This window comes from Sorex fumeus, unplaced genomic scaffold (genome assembly GCF_029834395.1).
Source record: "Sorex fumeus unplaced genomic scaffold, SorFum_2.1 ptg000051l, whole genome shotgun sequence".
In the NCBI taxonomy this organism is placed as follows: Eukaryota; Metazoa; Chordata; class Mammalia; order Eulipotyphla; family Soricidae; genus Sorex; species Sorex fumeus.
Genome location: NW_026606108.1, coordinates 747,361 through 766,984, shown reverse-complemented (window position 1 = coordinate 766,984; position 19,624 = coordinate 747,361). Strand labels below are relative to the sequence as shown.

General features: G+C 46.1%; 1 protein-coding gene across 1 annotated transcript in view; it reads right to left on the bottom strand.

Annotated features, from left to right (window-relative positions):
• Nucleotides 1-18,600, bottom strand: part of IQGAP1 (IQ motif containing GTPase activating protein 1) — an 87,680-nt gene extending 69,080 nt beyond the window's left edge. The window contains exons 1-2 of the mRNA XM_056124538.1: nucleotides 18,482-18,600; nucleotides 16,952-17,051 (exon numbers count right to left, since the gene is read on the bottom strand). Coding sequence (XP_055980513.1) covers nucleotides 16,952-17,051; nucleotides 18,482-18,536 — 155 coding nt within the window. The 5' untranslated portion in view covers nucleotides 18,537-18,600. The remainder of the gene's footprint in view (nucleotides 1-16,951; nucleotides 17,052-18,481) is intronic.
• Nucleotides 18,601-19,624: the final 1,024 nt, after the last annotated feature.

Here is a 19,624-nt window from a genome sequence, read left to right as displayed (position 1 = left end):
GAGTATATGGGAAACTCCAGAGTACATTTCCTTAGAAAGCTACTGATGCTCAAAATTTAAAATATTATCCAAATACTATCTGGAGAAAATGGAATAATAATAAAGCCAGGCATCTACCACAGTCCATACAAAAAAATTAATTTCAAATGGGTCAAAGGATTTCACGTGAAAATACTAGAAGAGGGGATGAGTTTTTGTATAATTTCAGGACAGATTGGATAAGGACTACCTCTGACATGACATAAATCCCAAAAGTTGAAAGTAAAGGATTAATAAAGTCATATGCTTTAAAATTATAAACGACTTTGGTCCAGAGTGATAGGACAGCAGGGAGAGTATTTGCCTTGCAGCAAACCAGGGTTCAATCCCTGGCATCCCATATGATCCTCTGAGCACTACCAGGAGTGATTCCTGACTGCAGAGCCAGGAGTAACTCCTGAACAAATGTGATTCAAAAAGAAAAAAAATTCTAAATGACTTTAAATACCCTAAAGTTAAAGAACAAAATAAAATATTTGCTATGATAAGTCATGAAAAATGCTGATTTCCTCAACACCTAAGAGTTCTTACTAATCAAAACAAACTGTCCTCCCGTTGTTCATCGATTTGCTCGAGCAGGCCCAGTAACATCTCCATTTTTGAGACTTTGTTGTTACTGTGTTTGGCATATTGAATATGTCACGGGGAGCTTGCCAGGCTTTGCCATGCGGGCGAGATACTTTCAGCAGCTTGCCGGGCTCTCCGAGAGGGGTGGAGGAATCAAACCTGACTTGACCAGGCTGGCTGTGCACAAGGCAAACGCCCTACCACTATGCTATCGCTCTTACTAATCAATTTTTAAAAATCCAAGAGAGGGGCTAGAGAAAGAGTACAGTGGGTAGGGCGCTTGCCTGGCATGCAGCCGACTTGGGTTCATTCCCCAGCATCCTATATGTTACACTGAGCATCACCAGGAGTAATTCCTAAGTGCAGGGCCATGAGTAGCCCCTGAGCATCTCCAGGTGTGACCCAAAAACATTTTTTTTAAATCCAATTAAAAAATCAGCAAATCAGCCTGCAGAACAAAACAGAGAAATGGCTTTGAAGCATTAAAATGTCTGGCTTTTGCTCAGAATTTGATAATTTGAAAATAAAATTACAATAAACCACCACTTTCAACTATGAAATTGGCAAGTACTTAAAAAAAAGTCTGGTATTGCAGGCTGGTGAAGTCATCTTCTCATATAGCAGGATGGACAGGTGTGTTCCCACAGGTAGCAAACAGACAATGTTTACCCAAATTAACATTCCCTTTAACTCAGAAGAAATTCCACTTTTAGACATTTTCCCTGCAAGAATGCTCACACACCCAAGAAAGCCTAACAACCAACTTTCCTACTACAAAACTGTCCCAGCAAAAGCTATGAAGAAAATGTCCATGGATAGTTTACATCCATATCAAAGGTATTTGTACTGATAGGCATAGAATCTCGTGGGACGATACACTCAGGAAGAGGTTGGACGTGGTTGGATGTGGGTGCGGGGAATAGGACTAGGGAATTTTCCCCACTGTGCATCCAGGCAGGGCCTCACTTCTTAATGAGTAAGGAAAGTTTTAATTTTTTTAAATTTTTATTAGTGAAACACCATGAGGTACAGCTGTAGACTTACAAATTTTTGGGCTTGGGTTTCAGTTATACAATGATCCAGTACCCATCCCTCCACCAGTGCCCATTCTCCATCATTTACATTTTTTAAAAAATTTTTGTTAGTGAAAAACCATGAGGTACAGTTGTAGATTTACAAATTTTTGTGCTTAGGTTTCAATTGTACAATGATCAAACACCCATCCCTCCACCAGTGCCCATTATCCACCACCATGGGTCCCAATATCCCTCCCACCCCCGATCCCCCCGGCCCACCCTACCTCTGTGGCAGGGTATTCCCTTTTGTTCTCTCTCTCCTTTTGGGTGTTGTGGTTTGCAAAAGAGGCATTGAGTGCTATCATGTTTGGTCTATAGTCTACTTTCAGCATGCTTCTCCCATCCTGGGAGGATCCTCTCAACACCCTTTATTTGGTGCTCCTTTCTCTATCTGAGCTCCCTTTTCCCCTAGAGTGTGTGGCTGGCTTCCAAGCCATGAAGCAAAACTCCTGGTACTAATCTCAGCCACTCTTGGGTGTCAGTCTCCTATTTTGTTACTTTATGTTCCCCAGATAAATGCAATCTTTCTATGTCTATCCCTCTCTTTCTGACTCATTTCATTTAACATGATAGGAAAGTTTTAATTTTAAAACGTCACTGTCACTGTCCTCCCGTTGTTCATTGATTTGCTCAAGAGGGTCCAGTAACGTCTCCATTGTGACACTTGTTACTGTATTTGGCATATCGAATAAGTCATGGGTAGCTTGCCAGGCTTTGCCGTGCGGGTGAGATACTTTCAGTAGCTTGCCCGGCTCTCCAAAAGGGGCAGAGAAATTGAACCTGGGTTGGCCGAGTCAGCTGCGTGCAAGGCAAATGCCCTACCCACTGTGCTATAAATAATAAGATGAAATGCACCTAAATGTTTTTTGGGAATTCTAAACTTTAAAAGTGTGGGCCGGAGCGATAGCACAGCGGGTAGGGCATTTGCCCTGCATGTGGCCAACCTGGGTTCAATCACCAGCATCCCATATGGTCCCCCAAGCACCGCCAGGAGTAATTCCTGAGTGCAAAGCCAGGAAGAATCCGTGAGCATCGCTGGGTGTGATACAAAAAGTTAAAAAAAAATTTAAAAGTGAAACCCGGGGGTTGGAGCCACAGCACAGGGGCATTTGCCTTGCACGAGGCCAACCTGGGTTCAATCCCCAGCAACCTATATGGTTCCCCAAGCACCAATAGGAGTTAATTCCTGAGTGCAGAGCCAGGAGTAATGCCTGAGCATCGCTGGGTATGACCCAAAAAGCAAAAATAAACAAATAAAAGGTGAAACTCACTAGGCTGGTTGATAGTGAGTACAGCGGGTAGGGCGCTTGCCTAGCTCCTGATTGTCCTGGGTTTGATCCCAAGCATCCCACATGATCTCCTGAGCACCGCCAGGAGTGATTCCTGAGCAAAGAGCCAAGAGTAACCCCTGAGCGCCACCGGGTGTGGTCACAAAACTAAAAGTGAAACTTTAAATGTAAATGTAAAACTCTAGTCAAGCCATTGTCAAGTGCTTCCTTTTCAAACTATCAATGATTAAGCAGCATAGTGCAAAGTAAGGTCAGACCACTATGTCTCCAAGGCAGAAAGTATTGTTTAACAGCCAGGTAAGTGGTAGGTAACTTTCGTTTCCTGTTAATTGTTGTAAAGTTTTGCTACTTTTCATGCTCACTATTTCGCTTTTATTTTGGGGGTTTTGTTTTGGGTTTTGTCCCCCTCTTCCCAGTTTTTCCTTTCCTAATTTTGTTCCATTCTCTCTTTTTATACTTCTTCCTGCTCCAGTTTTTAGGAACACTAATCCTATCCTAGAAAATATTCACAGTTAGGGGCTGGAGTGATAGCACAGCGGGTAGGGCGTTTGCCTTGCATGCAGCCAACCCTGGTTCGATTCCCAGCATCCCATATGGTCTCCTGAGCACCGCCAGGAGTGTTTCCTGAGTGCAGAGCCAGGAGGAACCCCTGAGCATAGCCGGATGTGACTCAAAAAGAAAAAAAAAAAAAGAAAGAAAATATTCACAGTTTCACACTTTGTTTGTTTTTTGTTTTTTGCTTTTTGGGTCACACCCAGCGATGCACAGGGGTTACTCCTAGTTCATGCACTCAGGAATTACTCCTGGCGGTGCTTGGGGGACCATATGGGATGCTGGGAATCAAACCCCGGGTCGGGCTGTGTGCAAGGTAAACGCCCTACCTGCTGCGCTACAGCCTCTCACAGTTTCATATTGCTGATTTCTGATTCCTCCCAATGGGCAGACACTTCTTAAAGTATAACTACTTACAATAATAGTATTTCTTTCTGCTACAAAAGACTCACAAGTTTCCTTTTATTTTTGGGGGGGGGGAGGGAGGCAGGGGGCCGGGGCAAGTGGTTGAGTCACACCTGGCAATGTTCAGGGGTTACTGCTGGCTCTGCACTCAGGAATCACTCCTGGTGGTGCTCAGGAGACCATATGGGGTGCCAAGGATTAAACCTGGCTCTGCCTCATACCTTACCTGCTGAACTATCTCTCCAGTGCTCTTTTAAAATTTTGTTGTTGTTGTTCAGTTGGTTGGTTGATTGGGGGCCACATCTGGCTGTACTCAGGACTTACTCTGACTCTGTACTTAGGGATTAGTTCTGGTAGGGTTTGGGGGAGCATACGGGGTGCTGGGGATCGAACCCAGGTTGGCCACATGCAAGACAAGCACCTTCCCAGCTCTGCTGTCTTTCTGGTCCCCTCAGTTTTCTTAAAACCAGTGCTCAGTCCCTAGGCCTCAGCCTCGAAAGAAGCCACCAAGTTTGATCATTGTATAATTGAAACCCAAGCACAAAAATTTGTAAGTCTACAACTGTACCTCATGATGTCTCACTAATAAAAATTAAAAAAAAAAAAAAGAAAAGAAAGAAGCCACCAGAGCCAGTGGCAGCTGACTCTCTACCGTTCCCTTCTGCTTTTCGTTATGATTTCCAGTGAGTCAACAGGAAGGTATTCTGAGTAAAGAAGAAATAGAGGCCTTTAGACAGGCTTTCCTCCACCCACAATACCAAAAACTGCAGTTCTTGCCAAATGAGCCAAGGCAATTTCCAATCCAATTTGCCACTCCTGTCTGCATGAGGTCATGCTCGAAGGAGTGGGGGGGGGGGGGGAGAAAATTGGAAGAAGGACTATTTCTAAGCCGAATCAAAAGCAGATCCTAGATTGTAGAGACGAAACCAGTTCACGCCTCCCGAGAACTCTGGAGAGACGAGCTGGAACTTTCCTGCCTCCCCAGAGCCGCGCATATGAGCTCTGCGCCTCCACTTCCATAGAGACTGTCTTAGTGAACGGGACTCAGGTCAAAAGAGTAAGCTGTATACACACATTTACGACAGGCTAGTTACTGTGTTACTGTCTCCAGACACCTATAAAAATCACTGTATTTGGATGTCTACCGATTTCTTATAAGCATGCATATCAGCTTGCTCCACAAGCCCATGTTTTCTCTTGAGCATGTATTTTGCTTGTTTCAGCCTCTTTATTCACCTATTTCCACTCTAACACACACACTTCTTGCTCTCTCTCCCCTCACATCTTTAAGTTTCAATAAAAACTATCTTCACTAAAGGGGTGGGGGGGGAGCATATACACTAGTTTACTAGTGAACAAATGGTCAACAACACAAATTTGTGACTTCCAACACATCTGTGGCTTTCTTGAGCTCTGTGCTGAAGAGAGAGAGCTCTTTTGAGAGAGACAAAAATGACAGCAGGCAGGTGAGAGAACAGAGGCAGAAAACAGCCCGTGGGATGGTGAGCAAATCACAGTGTATCTGGGAACTAGCAGGCTGCATGCAGCCCTCTGGCAGCAGAACCAGCAGAACCATTCCATACTTAGGTGATTTTGAGACAAGTGACACTACCTCGTTCTCGTTTGTTCCCTCTTTCAAAGAAGGCACAGGAACGGTGTCTGCCTTGTACCTGGGACTTACTGTCCCCGCACCATTACTTCGAGAAGCAGAAGTTGAACTACCATAGCAGACTGACCACGTGGATAAGAGGAAGGTTTTTGGAGTCTGGGCAGACCTGAAATCTGGATCTACCACTTTCCAGATAGGCGGATCAACCTCTCTAAGATTTGCTTTCTTTTCTGTTAAAAGTAGGTAAGGATAAACACCTCATGGGACTTGGTGAACTGCTAATGAGACAAGCAGTTTTCAACTGCCAGTCCACTGGCCTGGTGTCAGTTGACCGAAACTTCCTTCAGATACCAAGAAACTGTTCTGCCACTAAACTAAATGTGGTTTTCAACCACCAGCCTGAACCAATAAAGCGCATGGTTCACAGCACAGAGCAGTAAGTACTCAATACATGGTACTGAGGATGGGAGGAGGGAAAATATCCAACAGTCTGATGTCCTTGCAAATTGCAGGGTTGGCTTTTGGGGGCTTGGGACGGGTGTCTTTTCAGCTGTTGAAAAGATATTTTGGGGAGGTGGGGAAAAAATTAAAAAAGAAAAGATATTCTGAATTACTACTGAATTCAAGTTTCCTACTAAACAGCAGATTAATACTTCCAACGTAAAATTATTTTTAAAAAAAGTTTGAGGGGCTGAAGCAATAGCACAGTGGATAGGGCGTTTGCCTTGCATGCAGCCAACCCGGGTTCGATTCCCAGCATTCCATATGGTCCCCTGAGCACCACCAGGAGTAATTCCTGAGTGCATGAGCCAAGAGTAACCGTTGTGCATTGCCAGGTATGACCCAAAAAAGAAAAAAAATCTTAAATAAAAAAGTTTGACAACATTTACATTTACACATCTCTCCTTAAAATAAACCATTAACCAGAATTTCATCTATATGTATGTTTTTTGGCTTCAGGGCCCAGAGAGGTCAAAACAGCAGGTAAAGAAGATTGCCTTGCACACAGCTAAGCCTGCTGGGCACAATCCCTGGCATCACAGAAGGTCCCTGAGAACCTTGAGCTCAGAGCCAGAGTAAGCCCAGAGCACCACCAGATGTGGTCCCACAACCAAATAGAGTAAAATAAATGTTTTAAAAGATGTCTTGGTTTCAACTGTTAAAGCACAATAATCAACTCGAATACCAGACATCTAGAAAGAAAAATCAGAGCCCTGACTTGATCAGGGAGGCAATGGGACCTTTGTGTTCAAGTGGCACTTCACCGGGCTTGCTCAAAGATATGGTCTCTAGGCAACCAACTTCGGAACTAAACAAACAGTCCCAGTCATATGAATCACTTCCGGAAGTCTTGCTTTGCCCGTCCACACTTTCTTACACGAATACTTCCTGTGAAGAGGTTTATTTAAGAGCCCCCATTGGAAACAACCAAGAGTCCAACAAATACCACAAAGCTTTGAAATGCTCAGAAACAAATTCTGCTCCTTCAAATTGCTCATATGTGAAAGAGAAGGAATCATGCAGAAATCTGAGCCAAGGAAGAACTGTAAGCAGAACATCAAATTACTAGAACATACCACACCTTAAGCCCCCAAGAGTATTTTCAATATTTTTTCATTGGAAACATTAAATACATATGAACAACAGGCTAGGGAGCTGGCTTAAGGGCTAGAGCACAAACATATGCAAACCACAAGCTCAATCCTTGGCACCCCCTGGTTCCCCAGGTACCCCACCAAGCACTGTACAGTAGTCTCCAAGTACCACCTGGCGTAATGTCACAACCAAAACAGGCAAAATACTTCAACATCTGATCTCCAAGATAAGAAATATATGATGAATATATATCAAATTAGTGATCCACTTAGCCCAACCTCAACTGGTAGACAATCAGCAAGTCAGAAAACACTGATTTTATATGGTCACACCCACTCTAAGACTTATTAAAAATAAGGGGAATTGGTAAAGAATTTGATCCAATTCTGGTGGTTACTGGGCTGGAGCAATAGCACAGTGGGTAGGGTTTTTGCCTTACACGCTGCCGACCGGGCCGACCCAGGTTCGATTCCCCTGCCCCTCTCAGAGAGCCCGGCAAGCTACCGAGAGTATCTGGCCCGCATGGAAAAGCCTGGCAAGCTCCCCGTGACGTATTCAATATGCCAAACACAGTAACAAGTCTCACAATGGAGACGTTACTGGGCCTGCTCCAGCAAATTGATGAACAACGGGAGGACAGTGCTATAGTGCAGTGCTAGTGGTTACTAGTTCCCTTTTTCATTGAAAAAGACCTGTCACACTATTTTCAGGGGCTCATCAAAGACTGAGAAAAGGTAAAGGTAAAGGTAAAGGCCCTCCCGTTGATCATCGATTTGCTCGAGCGGGCCCAGTAACGTCTCCATTGGAGACTTTGCTGTTACTGTGTCTGGCATATCGAATACTCTCGGTAGCTTGCCGGGCTCTCCGAGAGGGGCGGAGGAATCGAACTCGGGTCGGCCATGTCGACCGCGTGTAAGGCGAATGCCCTACCCGCTGTGCTATTGCTCCAGCCCTAAAGACTGAGAAGAAAGGAGTTAATAACCACAGCAAAAACCACAATAGACAAGGTAACTACCAAGATGAAAAACAAAACAGTAGAAAAATCAAGATATAAAATCGATCCAGAATGTTTATTTAATATAAGCATACAAACAAAATGAAGAACCGCTGTAAAACATAGTGCAATTCTAACATAAAGACACCTCCAAGGGGCTAGAGTGATAGCACAGCAGGAAGGGCATTTGCCTTGCACACGGCCGACCCCAGGTTCAATTTCCAGCATCCCATATGATCCTGAGCACCGAAAGGAGTAATTCCTGAATGCATGAGCCAGGAGTAACCGCTGTGCATCACCAGGTGTGACCCAAAAGCCAAAATAAAAAGACACCTCCAAGACACAACTAATTAATCAAAACCAATTGTTATAAGGATTAACAGACAATATCCTAAACTAAATTAAGCAAAGATATCAGAAATAAAAAGTTGGGCCAGAGAGGTAGTATAGTAGGCAGGACACTTGCCTTGCACATGCTCAACCCAGGTTGGATATCCAGGCACCCTGTATGATTCCCTGAGCCTGCCAGGAAAGAACCCTGAGTACAGAACCAGGGATATAAGCCATGAGCACTGCCAGGTATGGCCAGACAAACAAAGGAAATTGAAAGTCTACACATTACAGGTTAATGATTACTAAGTCCCCATAAGTCCTAACATTCAATTTTAAGGAACAGGAATTTTATAAACTTCAAATCTGGAAAATAGTTACCTTCTATGGACTAAAATCAAGCTAGTTTCAGAAGTTTCTTAGCAATAAGTATAAGAAACTACCTCATAATTTCTCAAGAAAACTCAAATGCAGGAGTGAAAATGATATTTCAGTGGATAGAGCCCTTGTCTTGCACGTGGCCAACCCAGGTTCAATCCCTGGTATCCCATATAGTTTTGAGCACCACCAGGAGTAATTCCTGATAGCCAGGAATAACCCCTGAGCATTGCCAGGTATGACTCAAAAAAAAAAAAAAATCAAATGCAGTTTTGCCATGACAGAATGAAAAGTCTAGAACTATGATTTAGCACTTAACACTTAATATTTTAAAGAGACATCAATTGCTAATTAGCACATTGATTGTTTTCAAATATCAAAACTTAGAAACACATGGGGCAGGAGTGATAGCACAGCGGGTAGGGCATTTGCCTTGCAAGTGGCCAACACGGCCAACCCGAGTTCAATTCCTCCGCCCCTCTCGGAGAGCCTGGCAAGCTACCGAGAATATCTCGCCCGCACAGCAAAGCCTGGCAAGCTACCCATGACGTATTCAATATGCCAACCACAGCAACAACAAGTCTCACAATGGAAACGTTACTGGGCCCGCTCGAACAAATCGATGAACAATGGGAGGACAGTGCTACAGTGCTAGAGAGTCAGAGCAATAGTACAGTGGGTAGGGTGCTTGCCTTGCATACAGCTGACCCAGGTTCAATTCCCAGTATCCCATATGGTCTCTGGAGCACGGGCAGGAGTAATTCCTGAGTGCAGAGCTAGGAGTAACCCCGGGGCACTGCCACGTGTGTTCCCATCCCCACTAAATAAATAAAGCCTGTAGAGTGAGGAAACAAAATTAAAAAATTAAGGGAAAGTGATTGCAGAAAACATGACAAAGAGCTGATGTGCATAACAGCTGCCAAAAGATAATATCAGGCACCAGGGATGCAGCTCAGTGGCAGCCACATGTAAGCCTTGCATGTGTGAGGCCCTAGCTTAGAAAATAAATAATTGGGGCTGGAGAGATAGCACAGCAGGTAGGGCGTTTGCCTTGCACACGACCAACCCAGGTTCGATTCCCAGCATCCCATCTGGTCCCCTGAGCACTGCCAGGAGTAACTCCTGAGTGCAGAGCCAGGAGTAACCCCTGTGCATTGCTGGGCGTGACCGAAAAAGCAAAAATAAATAAATAAATAAATGAGGGGCTGGAGCAATAGCACAGCAGGTAGGGCATTTGCCTTGTACGCAGCCGACCCGGGTTCGATTCCCAGCATCCTACATGGTCCCTCGAGCACCGCCAGGAGTAATTTCTGAGTGCATGAGCAGGAATGACCCCTGTGCATCACCAGGTATGACCCAGAAAGCAAAAAATAAATAAATAAATAAATAATTGACACCTTAACCCCTAGAAGATACAGACTCATCACCTACATGCATAAAGATTAATTTGGTTAGCAAATGTGAAATATTTAACTTTTCTAGCAGTCAAAACAATATAACATTAAACTAGAATAAGCCTAAATGTACTCTGGGTATCATGTAACTATTGAAAATAACAATCAAGGGCCATACAGCAATTTTAAAACTTGAATTTCTGATTACTACTATGGAAAAATTTTGTACCTGGTTCTTACCTTTTTTTAACCCTTTCCTTTTCCCGCTATTATAAAATTCCTGATCAGGGGTAGAGCAATGATATAGCAGGAAAGGAGTTTGCCTTGCATGTGGCCAATTCAGGTTCGATCCACGGCATCCCACCCGGTCCCCTGAGCACTGCCAAGAGTGATTTCTGAGTGTAGAGCCAGGAGTCACCCCTGAGTGTCACTGGGTGTGACCCAAAAACAAAACAAAACCAAAAATTTCTGATTATTATAAAAAACGTATTTAATATTCAGAATGTCACTAAATACAAAAGGGAAGTCAGGGCTCAATTGGTGGGGCACATGCCTGGCATTTGTGAGATCCTGGCTCCCCTGGGAGTGGCCCTGGCACCCCAGCATGCTGGGCTGGGCCCTTGAAATAATAAGAAAAGTTTTCTCACACCCTCCACCCACTCCCATTCCACTCCCAGAGAGGGAGCCTGTTTCTGGTGCTTCCTTCCAGACAAAGTGTTAAGCCTGAAGTTTAAGAACTAGAAATATCAACCTCTGAGACCCTGAAAATTCCCCAGAAGTGTTGACATACTTTTACCTTCCCTACAGATGAAGATAAAGATGACTGATGTTGGTGCTGTGCCCCACACAAACCCTCACAGCCACTCAATAGCCTGCTCGCTCTCCACTCTGTGGAGGACAAATTTAGCCTCACTCCTTGAGGTTAAGCAACTTGCGAAACCAGAATTAGAACCCACACCTGCCAGAACTGAAAGTCCTCATTCTATTCACTTTGCATATCTCAACAGTAAAGATTGTGAAAGATGTTTTATTGAGACTTAAAATTTGTTTTACTTAATTATGTGTATTATGAATTCATCATGACTTTCTGTAGTAATAACATCAGGTACTACTTGGTGGATAGATTACTTACTACATTACTTAACTGCTTTTTGTCCTTTTATTCTTTTTTTCTCTGCACTTGTCCTTTTATTCTTTTATCTCTGCACATTTGTTAATCTTAATTTTTGCTAAGTCTCAGCTACAGGACAGGGTAAAAGCTTTTGGTGGCCATGCTTGAAACTAATCATCACTAGCAACATTGTTACATTGTGAAAAATACTCTAATTGAACCACTTGAACAAATTCACTTTTAAATGCAACGCATTTCTTACTATAGAGTCTGTCCAAGGAAGTTTCACTAAGGCAAATTTCAGAAAATACGGAGATTTCCATCTATGTCACCAGGTTATAGGTCATGAATGAAACTGACCCTGTGAGAGAGAAAAGGAAAGTGCCAGGGGCAGAGGGAGTAGAACTGGAGACACTGGTGGTGGGAAATGTGCACTGGTGAAGGGATGGGTGTTGGAACATTATATGACTGAAACCCAATCATGGAACAACTTTGTAACTGTGTATCTCACAGTGATTCAATTAAAAAATAAATTTAAATTAAAAAAATAATAAAAGTAAAATTGGGGCTGGAGCAATTGTACAATGGGTAGGGCATTTGCCTTGCATGTGGCTGACCTGGGTTCGATTCCCAGCATCTTGGTCCCCACAGCACCAAGAGCAATTCCTGAGGACAGAGCCAAGAGTAACCCCTGTGCATCGCCAGGTGCAACCCAAAAAGCCAAAGTAAGTAAGTAAATAAATAATTAAAAATAGAAAAATAAATTGCTCGAGCGGGCCCAGTAACGTCTCCATTGGAGACTTTGTTGTTACTGTGTCTGGCATATCGAATACTCTCGGTAGCTTGCCGGGCTCTTCGAGGGGGCAGAGGAATCGAACTTGGGTCGGCCATGTTGGCCTCTTGTAAGGCGAACGCCCTACCTCTGTGCTATCACTCCAGCCCCAGAAAAATAAATAAGAAAATAAAATCGACTTTGTACCTCCCCTTTATAATGAGACCTTCAAGGCCCCCAGCTTTATAGCTGCCTGTGCCATTAAGAAGCTGCACACAAGAGGTGGGGGACAGAGTGATAGTAGAGTTTGATAGTACACTTGCACAAGCCTGACCCGGGTCCAATCCCCAGCATCCCATGTGGTCCCCCGAGCACAGGCAGGAATGATCCTTGAGCATTAGTGTCAGGAGTAAGCTGGGTGTGGCTCCCTACTGAACCCCCCAAAAAAGAGCCTTCTTCCTGTGACCTCTAATCTAACTGAATTTTCTCTCTAGTACTAACCACATGTGCTCCTCGCCAGCTGTACCTGATGTCCTTGATTCTTTTCACCTGCACCTTTTGATCTTTATTACTTCCTCCTGTCTAAGACTCAAGCACCTATCAAACCGCACATGTTTCAATTTCACTGTATTCCTAGGAAAAAAAGCTATTCCTCAGTCTACAGTACTGTTCCATGGACAAATGTATATCCTAATCAGAACAGGGAAAGGGATTAAATAAAGCCATATTTAAGCATAAATACATAATTGACAATGTTACCCTTTAACCCTTTAAAATCCTCAATTTGCTGTGCAGCCCTTTTAGCAAAAGTCCTGAATCCTTAGATACTGTTTTATTAGAATAACTTAATTTCCATCTTAAAGCAATAAAAAAAATAAAAACAGAATCGCTCTATTTTACAGTTTTCAACCATTCCCACAGCACACTTTATAGAATCATTCCTAAATTTTCCACTTGACCTTCTAGGAAAACATAAACCCATGCCCATAATATTCTCATTTCTCTACTACACGTACTTTCTCCACACATTCACATTCAGCCTCTCTCCACTCTCCTCACATCCTCCAACAGAGAGCTCTTACAGGTACTGGAGAAGCACAGTGCCCTGGGGTACACAATGGAGCCACTGTACTAGGAGGAGGAGTTTCGAGTGGGAGGGGCAGAGTATTATAAATAGAACTAAAGAAGTGAACCTTTTCTCCCTTGGATCTTTCTGATCTTTCTTCCTGACCTTGGAAATGGTGTAAATTCCAGACCTTGGGGCTCCCGCAATTTGGGAGGGGTGGAGATTCCAGAGAAAATAGGATGGGCCCCATTTGGAAAGACAAACTGGGCTTGTCTTCGAGGGAAAGAGGGGCCCAGCAGCACACGGGTATTGCCCAGCCCATGGAGGTAGAAGATGCCAGGGCAGGGAGCTAATTAGGAAGAGAATGTGTCTGTCTGCAGTCTACCTCACATACTTCTCAGAGGCAATGGCAGGCACAAGAGTTGGCCAAAAGGAATCCGAGCCTTTCCTCAACCTCACATTCCCAAGAATCTTTTCATAGCCCTCTCTGGATACAGAGACAAAAAGAGAGAAAATGCATATATATGTGTATATATACACTCACACACACATATATATGTATGTATAAGTAGCCTGAAGAGGTGCTTTCAACATTATTTTCTAATCAAAATTTTAAATCACAACAAAATAATCATTTCATCCAGATTGCTTATAAGGGCCTCCAAAAATTAATACATCTCCACAGAACCAGGATCATAGGCAGACTATACCAGGGAAATATGCCACTCTTATGTCCTGCCTTAGATCCCAAAGACTAAAATATAGAGATAATTGCAAATACCTCACTGCCTCAGTCACTCCTAAGTAGTCAAAGCACCCAACTGAAATTTGATGCAGGGATTGGGTCCCTAGGATGTAAAGGAAAAGGGCTGGTTTCCTTACTGTAAAAAAGAACCTGACATCCTCACTATTGCAATACATTCTTTGAAAATGTGGCTTTATGCAGACTGACACCGAATAAATGACACAGCTCTTTGGATAAGACCATTTTGTTCAACTCTGGGCCACACCCCACAGTGCTTATGGCTTATTCCTGGCTCTGAGTTCAGAGGTCATTCCTGGTGAGGTCTAGGGTACCACATGGGGTGCCAGGAATAGAACCTGAGTCAGCCACATGTGGCAAGCACCCTACCCACTGTACTAGCTCTCTGGCCCCTCTTGGGTCTTATCAGTGTTATAAAGAAATCACAGTGGGAACAACAAATGAGCAAAGGCAATAGGACCTGAGACCTAGTCTATAGAACTGATCTTACTGTGAGAGGCTGAGAGATAGTACAGCAGGTATGGTGCTTGCCTTGCACACAGCCAATTCGAGTTTGATCCCCAGAACCCCATCAGGTCTCCCCAAGCCCCATCGGGAGTGATCAGAGAGCCAGAAGTAATCCCTGAGCATTGCTGGGTGTGGCCCAACCTGCCCCCCCCCCCAAAAAAAAGAAAAAAAGAACTGAGCTACTATGATGGGCAGATGTGGCCGGGTGGGGTGACCCTGAAAGAGTGGGGAAGAGAAGCAGATACTCTGATGGGGTTGTGGTGTCAGAATGGTGTACACATGAAACTCTAACATTAATAGTATTATAAGTACAGTGACCAAAATAAAATTTATAAAAAGAAAAAACTATAAAAGGAGGCAAACAAGTGTTCAGGCAATAGAATAACTCTCCTCAGTTTCTTACAGAGGTGAGATGATTGAAGTAGGTTGAACTAGATTGCGATGGCAAGGAGTGAAGACACTCAGTAAAAGTACATTTTACAGTGGATGGGACTGGAGCCATAGCACAGCGGGTAGGGCGTTTGCCTTGCACGCGGCCAACCCGGCCTCGATTCCCGATTCCCAGCATCCCATATGGTCCCCAGAGCACCGCCAGGAGTAATTCCTGAGTGCATGAGCCAGGAGTAACCCCTGTGCATTGCAGGGTGTGACCCAAAAAGCAAAAATAAAAATTTTTAATTTTTAAAAAAAAGCCTTCCTGTAAGGTCTGTGGACATAGAGTGGAGACACGTATTAAAACAAAGGCAGTTTGGGGTAAACAGGAGAGGGTAGCCAAGAGATTCAGGGCTCATCCGAAAGTCATCGCCATAGACACATCAACGTTTTGGACTATAGGTTGGTCTCTCAGACCACCCACATTTTTCACATTTGGGCTTCTGAAAAAAAAAACAGTTTTGACCTGCCACTTAAGCAGCAGCAGATTTCATATAAAGGTTCATAGGACCTTTACAAACTGTGTAGGAGAGACAATTCCTTTCCTAATAACACATTCACCTCCTGCCTTCTAACCTTGCATTTAGAAAGATGTGTTATTATCATTCACCTGCCTAAGTCATCACTAATCCTCCGTCCATACACCCCTCCCCCAGTCTCCAGGACAGAAGTGAAGCTCAGAAAAACAGCCTAGGGGCCAGAGCAATAATACAGCAGGGAGAGTGTTTGTCTTGTCACCATAGCCTTGCACCAGGCTAACTGGGGTTTGATCCTGGCACCCCATATGCTCCCACAAGCCCCAACAAGAGTGTTCCCTGTGCGCAGAGCCAGGAAGTAAGCCCTGAGCACTAAAACGAGTGTTGTCCAAAAACAGGGGGAAGAAAAGGAAAAACAGCCTGGATTCAAGAAATACTAAAGGCACGTTGGTGGTAGCTCCAAAAGGAAAAACGGGGAGAGGCACAGGGACTAGAGCCTGAACACAGCTGAACACCCTGAACACAGCTCAGTGTGGCCCAAAATTTAAAAAAAAAGAGGGAGTGGAGGCACAAAGGGGACTCCAACTGTGTGTTTTGAGAGGAAAAGCACAGCTCCAAAGGGTTAACATTCCTTACAGAAATACAGGAGTGTTTGTTAGTTCTTCAGACTTTCCTGTGGTGCTGTACACAAAATACACAAAATACAGGAGTATTTGTTGGACAGTTCTTCAGACTTTCCTGTGGTGGTGTACACAAAATACACCAAATAAAGACACTCCTGCTTATGGCGCCATTTGAAATATCCCAATTCCATTAAACTTTGATCACAAGTACCTTTCATTATCTCTTGCTGACCTTTTCCACCAGAGCTTGCTTATTGGAAACATGATCTGTAATTACATCTATCTACCCTGAGCTACCCTGAGACCTTGCAAAAGAAACACAGGCATCAGAACAAAAGAAATGAATCACTGGGAGCAAAATGACACTCTAAGTATAAGAGCACATGATCTTGGAGCATCTGAAAAAGAAAATTAGCAATGATGTGAACGGCCACTTCACAAAGAATGCAAAGGATGCAGTCTTTGGTCAACTGTCTTTGAATTTTTTTTTATTATAATGTAGGAGCACTGCTATTTATTCAGCCATTGATTAAGCTCTCTTTGAATTTTGCCAAATGGATAGGCTTATACCCACAACACTGCCAAAGAGAAGTGATAAATCTCATATATGAATCAAAACCAGTAGAGAATCAGTGAAACATTTAGGTCAATAGCCTTAAAAATACTATAAATGCTATTTTTCTCCCCCTCGGCTCACAGTGCCCCAAACACACCACATAAGAATAAATAGTCAATATAATCAAACCACACATATCTGGACATTTTTTAGGACATCCAAAAGCCCATCAGAGTATTTCATGATAAACTACCATCAAGGCTACTCACACACATGAATAAATATCCTACCTATACTATTCCTTCAAACGAACAGCCTCCTACAGGCACTGACCACAAGAGACGCCAAGAGATCTTTATCCTTCTTCAACCATACCAGCTCTCCTCCCAATCTTCTCAGCCAGCAGCCAATCTTACCTCTTTGCTTCTTCCAAATGACAGAGGTACTCATAAGCCACATTCTGACGCCTCCTTTCATCCATCTCCTCTGCAGTAAGTCTCTCATTATCCAGGACAGCTACAACAGGAAAGAAAGAATGTAAACACAAGAATCTTATTTTTCCTATGAATAAAAGTTTCCTAACCTTCCTAAGCATAAAAAAATAAATAAAAGAATGAGTGCCAGAGCACCAAATTCCTGCCAGTCCCTGAGAGAAACAGGGGACCCCAAGGAGATGTGGACAGCAGGTACACTACACATCCACCTTTCTGAAACAGGAGCCAGGGGGTGGATTCCTCTTGCCCTCTGTAGAAGTCCAACAATAGGAACAGGAACTAATTTTAATCAAAACTGAAATATATTACTTTGAGACTGTGACGCAAATTTGTCCAGGCCCATCTGCTAGGCTCTTGTTAAGTCTGTATCTGAGGGGCTGGAGAGGCAATACAACGCAGAGCGCTTGCCTTGTGGCCAACCTGGGTTGGGTCCTTGGCACCCCATTCGGTCCTCTGAGCACTGCCAGGAGTGATTCCTGAGTGCAGAGCCAGCAGTGAACCCAGAGCACCGCCAGGCGTGGCCCAAAAACAAAGCAAACCCAACTACATCCGAACCTGATCATGCTGTCTTTTATTAATCAACCACCAAAACCACGACGGACGACCTCCCACAATCCGGTGATCACGGCTTTACAACTGACAGGTGAGGGTACAGGCGTAGGGGGAGGGGCGCGTACGTGGTGGGTCCTGGATTCACACCCGCGCGACCTGACTGGGAGCTTAACCCGGACGCTACCTGCCTCCTTCCTGGAAACCCCGCGCGGGGCAAACCCTGGCTCCTCCTGGGCTGATACTCAGGCCCTCCCACGAGGGCCTCAAACGGCTTTTGGAAACGTCTCCCTCCTCACCCACGCCCCCTGCCCGGGTGCAGGCCCCAGCTCCGCGCCCGTCTCGCCGCAGCGGCCGTGCACCTGTCCGGCCTCGCGCGGACGCCCTTACTCGGCTCACAGCTCAGCGCGGCGACACGCCGACCCCCTGTAGCTGTCCGCACGTCGCTCCCCGACAACCTCAAGCCTCCCAAGGCCGGGCCTCCTCCGGGGCCCCGGGTTCGGGAGAGGTGCGGGCCGGCCGGGGAGGAAGTCGGAGTGGGGCTGGAAATCCCTGCGGGGAGCTAAAGGCCGCGGGGCCGCCGCGACGGGCAGGCGGGGGCTCGGGGCGCGCACGCGGGCGCCCGGGCAGCTCCCCGGCTCCGGAGCCCGGACACGCCCTGCGCCCGGCGGCTGCCACCTCAGCCGGGCCGCCCCTCGATCTCGGGGCGCCGCGGAGCAGGCGGCGCGGGGTGGGGCCCTACAGCCGGCCTCCCGGGCACGGGGGCACGGGGGCCTCGAGGGCCGCCCGCCTCGCCTCACCCATCTTCCGGGGCCGCGCGGCCCGGAGCCGCCCACCCGGCCGGCCCCCAGGGACAACCGCGCCGGGACCCCAAGCCCGCCGCGCCGCCGGCCCCGCACTCACAGCCATAGTGCGGCCGAGCCACGCCCAGCCCGTCAACCTCCTCGCTGGCGGACATGGCGGCCGAGCCCGGGACGCTGTGGCGGAAGCCGGGAGACCGAAGAAGCGCGGGCGTCGGCGGCGGCGGCTCCTGCCGAGTGCGCGGGCTGCCCGGGACCGGAGGCCCCGCCCCTCCCCGCCCTACTACATAGAAGCAGTCGGGAGGGGCGTGTCCATGCCGCCAAGCACCGCCTCTGTTCCCGCCCCATCCCTGGGCCCCGCCCTATCAAATAAAGAGCGGCGGTAAGGAGGGGCGTGCCCATGCCGCCAAGCCCCGCCTTTTAATCCCGCCCTTCGGTCCCGCCCTACCGAATAAAGGAGCGGCCGGTAAGGGGGCGTGCCTATGCCGCGAAGTCCCGCCTCTCTTTTCGCCCTCTCCCGAGCCGCGCGACGCCCTCCGTGGGCGGAAAAAGGAGGCGGAGCCTGAGCATCAGTTGGGTTGGCTGTCGGGGCCGGGGCGGGGAAGGCCTGCCCCACCCTCGGCGCCCGGCCCCTTTCCCGGACACCGCCCAGTCTTCACCTCCGGAAAGGCTGCGGTGTCTGGTGGGACGAGAACCTGGGCCCCTCCCTTCCCCTGCCTGAGCTACTGAGCTCCTCTGCACCCAAGGCCTCCTGTAAGGACACTCAGAGAGTTCTTGCGGGATTGGCACGGGCAAACCCAAAATGCCTTAGGGACACACAATCTGGCTATTCGGCCTCAGTCGCCAAATCGGAACTAGTCAGCCGCCCCTGGCACTTGAAAAGTGGATGCCAAATCTAGAGAACCGGTTTGTCCCAATTTCCTTCCCTTAGAACTCCTGACATTGTTTCTTGCAATTTTTTTTTGCTTTTTGTTTTGATGGAAAGTCTTTGTTCCTTTAAGGATCTTCACACCCCTTGCACTCTGTGGCCTGCATTTAAAATAGGAGCATTTTAAGGAAGTCTGTCCTGGCCCTCTCCATTTCTCAGGTTGCCAACTCTGAGTAACTTGATCCACGTACGTACGCCTTAAACTGCTAAGAAGCCCAAATATGTGTCCAGACTAGTCCCTAGGAGCCCTAACTTTACTTTCAGCCTTGTAATGGCCATTATGGACATTTTCTCAGACAACCCCTTCACCCTTACCCG